The following is a 5,104-nucleotide window of genomic DNA, read 5'->3' as shown; positions in this document are numbered from 1 at the left end:
GAAAAAAAGGCAGTTATTCAAACATGTTTCAAGATAAAAAATATATATATATTTAAAAGCAACTTTTATATTTTTTGTTTAGGCTTAGCAGAACACGCTTTTAGTCTTTTGTATTGTTTCATGTCGAAGACAAGGGTCTTCATCATATGTTGTCTGATTCTTACCTTCATGTAGAGATCGATATGTGAATCAGGGTAAATATTGGCTTGCTTTTCCCTTCTTGTCAACTCTGCTAACATATCTACACAATTATTACATCAAGATTAAATTAGGAAAGGAAATTTGATCCAACAAACCTAGTACCCCGCTTTGACGAGGCAGAGCACCCCTTTCCGATTATATATTTATTTTTTGAAAAATTAAAATTTGTATAAAAGCTCCTCAGTTTAACATTTTTATGCCTGAAACCGAAACAATTAACCAAGGTCATTAGTCGATATCCAAATCACCTCAGAAAAAGATATATAGAAAAATATAAGTGAAAATTACACAAAATCCAACTTTAAAAAACCAGTGTTCTAAAATCAGATGGAAGGTTTCAATTTTCACAAATCAGATTTTTCAATCCAAACACTAGTACATTTACCCAAACCGTAAATCATTTCTCCTCCTCTCTTCTCAGTATCCATTCTTCTCTCCCTCTCCACGGTCATCCATTCTGGAACCATTCTCATCGGCGACGACAAGGTGATAGTCAGTCGTGCATCGTTGAGTCTCCCCCCTTATTCGGTCATCGCTACTGCAGACGGCGAAGCTATGCGCAGCGAGGAGGTGCTACGCGTAGCAATGCCTCGCTGTTCCTCGATGACAATGGCGCAATTAGGCGGAGCTCTATTGTTGCCCAAATCTACAACGGTGCCTCTGCTAGTGGTGGTGCTGTAGTGGTGGTGGCTGCAATGTCAGATCTGGTGGTGGTTGATGGTGCATCAGGCAGTGAGGTGCGGTGGTGGGTGTCAAATCTGGGGTGGTGGTTGGTGGTGTCGAATTTGGGGTGATGGTGATGGTGATGGCGTGTTTGTTGTGTGGTGACGAATCTAGCGGTTGTGGTGATGGTAGTGGATCTGGCTGTGTAATGTGATGGTGGTGGTGTTGTGCGGTGGTTAAGGTGGTTTTGGTTGTTAAGAGTGTGGTGATGGCAGCTTCCATGCTTTGAGGGTGGTGGGGGCGATGGTCGTGGCAGTCGGTGCGATGGTGATGGTGAGATGTTGGTGGCTGTGATCTGTCGAGGTGGATGTGTTGATTTTGTTTAAGACAGTGGTGTTGCTATCGGGTGATAGTGGCGGTTATGGCGGTGACGTGGTACTATTGGAGGCAATGGTTCTTTGCTGGTGGTCAAAAGTTAATTGATTGATTGTGATCATTAAATTGGTTATTTTGTGCCCAATAAGAAAGATAAATTGTGGCAAAAAAATAATGCGTGACTTGAAAAATTAATAATTTGTTACTGTTTAATAAGTTGTGAGCTATAATATTTATGATTTGTAATCTATAAATAAATTGTAACGTATAAATTTTTGATATGTGATAGACGAGCAAATTGAGACATACAAAAGTTTTGAATTGTCATTGTAAAATAATTTGTGACATTAAAAAAATTCTGATTTATGATCGAAAAATAATATGTGACTAACTAAATTATGAATCTGTGATCAAATTATATAGATCCGTGATCTTAATATATTTAATTTATAAAATATATAATTAATTAATTAAATTATAAATAAATTTTAATAAATATCTATTTTTTGAAATTTTAAACTTGTATTCTTACTTTTGAAATGGGTAATAGATATCTCATTAGTTATGAAATTTTCCCAAAATATAAACGGGGCGGTGGCTGTCCAGTCCCAGGAGGAAAAATCCCCCGCAGGGCAGCCGGCCTCGTCGCTGACTGGCCCCATTGCATCCCTAAGATTTACCAGCGACTTCTTAACTACTGAAACGTGGTTGCGAAGAAAAAAAGAAAGAAAAAAAATGCCCTTTACTGACCATAACGAGATCCAACCCCTTGGCATCTTGCAGAGAATTCCAAGGTTTCCCTTACAGTCATTTCTCCGATGTGGACATCATGCTGGCCAATATATACTGCAGTTCTTTGGGCTACGAACTCATTCATTCCATGTCCATTATAAGTCACATTTCCGGAAAACTGACATTGTAGAATTAATTAGTTTGTAGGTCAAAACTATTAAAATAATGGTGAATAATGAAAGAGTTAATGGTTTGATTGGTAAGGTGTACTAGACAGTACTGAGAAAGAAAATAAGCCAAATTATTGCCTACTATGTGCTCCAGTCATGTCCAATACTACATCATAAATGTTATGGTGACAACCTTTAAAGCAGAATCATGCTTTCCAGCCAAAGCCAATAACAGTGTTGTCTTCCCTGAGCTTGGAGGACCTAAAAGCAATGTCAACCTTTGGATAACAAATGAAACATCAGTTTTGGCCAAGTAACACATAAATATATGGTGCATGTTTGGTACGCAATAATGAACATGGCCACAAGGCACAATCTTTTTCTTCCTCAATAGTGTCCATTGCCATTCATTCCATGTTACCAAACATGTCATAGTGTCTAAATTGAATGTACGTATTAAGTCATTATCAGTTTATGTTCCCCACCGGCAAGGTTTGATGATTCCACTGACATCTTTCAGGATAGAAAGGTGCTTCTTTCGGCTTGGGAGCATATGTAGATAGTTTAGGAAACCCTTTCAGATAGAATTGAAGATTAGTCAGATAATATCCCCTTTAATTTGCCAGGAAAACAGTAGTATAACTTATGAAAAGAGGCAGTTGTTTACCTCCAATACATAAGCAAAGAAGTTAAAGAAGGTAGGCAATGCTCTGCTGCCTACATAGACTTCTGCACCAATATTTAGATGCTCAAATCTGACTTCAATTGTTGGCAAATCAATTCCAACTCTGAAAAAATTTATGCAATTTAGTGTAACTCTTGAAATTTAGAAACTGATTCAAATGTAAGTTTCACAGAAATCTGTGACCGTTCCAGTAACCTTCTAGAAAACCTACATATGTTACGGCTCATTACCCATTATAGATGGCTTTATGTGGCATTTAGCCATCACACAAGACCTTATTTTTCTCTGTAAATCAGATTGACAAAATTTTAATTTTACCTGTCAAGTCGGCTCCTTAGTCCCATCAAGAATTTCTCATTGTCTTCCTCGGGAACCTTTACTAGCCTCTGAAGCAACAATTTTCTTTCTTCATATCCAAGATTTTGTACATCAACTTCATTGCTGTCACCTTGCAATCCTGATAATATACCTTTCCTCAAACGATCGTAAGTGGGAAGCCTTTGGAGTGCGGCCCACTTTAGAGCTTCTTCATTGTCGTCTTCTCGCCTGGAACGTGAGAAAACTTCCAAACCATGGTTCCTCCAAGTTGAAAAGCTATTTACTCTCAGGCTACTACTGGTTCTATAAAGATCATCACCAGGATCCATATTATCAAGAGAGAAAGAAAAAAATATGCAAGAAACCTTGAATGAAATGAATCTTATATGGTTGAGGATTTTTTTATCTGTTCTTCTCTTATAGTTGAAGGTGGGAAAATGATCAATGAACATAAGACAATGTTACATTTCAAGGCATTGGTAATGCAGTTATATATAGCATGTTGAATGTTAGTTAGGCTAGGGGACAATCTACATGATATGCTTTTTAATAGAAGGAAATTAAATGGTGGATTGAAATCTGACCTGTTTTTCTAGTTGTTCCCAACCTTTCACTTTCACAGCACCCGTAGTCCAAAATAACCATCCAAATTGTCATTAAAATGATACGTGAGCTGCACAAGTTTTTCTCGTACACCCCCAGCACCTGCCCCTACCCTACTCCCAGGCCACTGACCATTCCCCATCCCTACCCACATGGTCAAGAAGAAGGATGGAGAATCTACTTAGCTAGATTAGTTGCAGAATCAAGGACAAAGCTCAAGTGATGTCCAAATGTTCTATAAGGTATAGAGAGTGAAAGATAATAAAACTCTGCCAAAGCACATTAAGAAATTACATAGCCACAAAGTCACAGTAAACGGTAAATTTTGTAATTATGATGCCACAATTTGCTCATTAAAGAGAACAATCAAAGATCATGGTGACAATAGGCCTTAAAGTTAATCAATTTCTCCCAGAACGTCGAAAATTCAGCTTATACAATCTTACTCGCCCTTGGTTAATCTAGTTCCAAATCAATCCGCATAAACCTTCACTCTCTTTGGCAATTCTGGGTACGTCAAGCATTACCCGCTACTGGTGTATCGGTTGCAAGGGTGGACTGGGGTGGGAGCACCGAGCACGGGAGGAGCGAGAAGGGCACAAATGATTCTCTCCTCGGAAAGTAAAAGGAGCCACGTTGGATCAGTTTACTCTGAAAAATTTTATAATTAGAATTTTTTTTTCATAAAATTAATCAAACAAGTTTAAAAATAGGTTTTTGCCTCTTAATCTTCTTTTGGCTTTTCAAAATTATACTAAACATGTCATAAATATGATCACACGTATATCTCATTTAAATCATATGTTAAATAATTTTCAACGAATTAAAATAATTAGATCGCTTCATGCATATTTAGGGAAGCTTTATTTTAATTTAAATTAATCAAACATAATTTTATCTATACATTTCATAGAATACCTAACTTGATAATACATTTCATAGAATACCTAACTTGTTACTTATTATCAACAAATTTGTAGAATCACTACTTTAAGCTTTACCAATCTTGCGCAAGGAGTTAAACTTGATTTTTCGATAGATAAAAGTCTTGAATTCAACAGCCGTCCACCCATCAATGAAGACATTCGATAAAGTCGAAATTTTTTTATTGATTACTAAGCCCCTGTTTGGTAAGAGTCTGTTTGGAAGTGATTTTAAGAATTGATTTTTTTATTTTTAGGGAAAAAGTAGGGTCTATTTGTAAGAGAACAAGTCAAATATGACGGCTGAAATAGTAAAATAATGATCAAAAAATTAATTTTTGAGGGAAAAAATCACTCCCAAACAGGCAACCAAGGCTGGTGGAAGCAAACGTTTGTGTAGGCTATAACTTGGATGTCTACATTATTTCTCCAAG

General features: G+C 36.9%; 1 protein-coding gene across 1 annotated transcript in view; it reads right to left on the bottom strand.

The window, feature by feature from the left end:
• LOC111376977 (pleiotropic drug resistance protein 1-like) overlaps positions 1-3,588 on the bottom strand; it is a 12,286-nt gene extending 8,698 nt beyond the window's left edge. The window contains exons 1-6 of the mRNA XM_022999990.1: positions 3,145-3,588; positions 2,809-2,929; positions 2,627-2,715; positions 2,335-2,419; positions 1,990-2,149; positions 165-241 (exon numbers count right to left, since the gene is read on the bottom strand). Coding sequence (XP_022855758.1) covers positions 165-241; positions 1,990-2,149; positions 2,335-2,419; positions 2,627-2,715; positions 2,809-2,929; positions 3,145-3,473 — 861 coding nt within the window. The 5' untranslated portion in view covers positions 3,474-3,588. The remainder of the gene's footprint in view (positions 1-164; positions 242-1,989; positions 2,150-2,334; positions 2,420-2,626; positions 2,716-2,808; positions 2,930-3,144) is intronic.
• Positions 3,589-5,104: the final 1,516 nt, after the last annotated feature.

Source organism: Olea europaea, unplaced genomic scaffold (assembly GCF_002742605.1).
Source record: "Olea europaea var. sylvestris unplaced genomic scaffold, O_europaea_v1 scaffold1590, whole genome shotgun sequence".
NCBI lineage: Eukaryota > Viridiplantae > Streptophyta > Magnoliopsida > Lamiales > Oleaceae > Olea > Olea europaea.
This window is presented reverse-complemented; position numbering and strand designations above follow the sequence as displayed.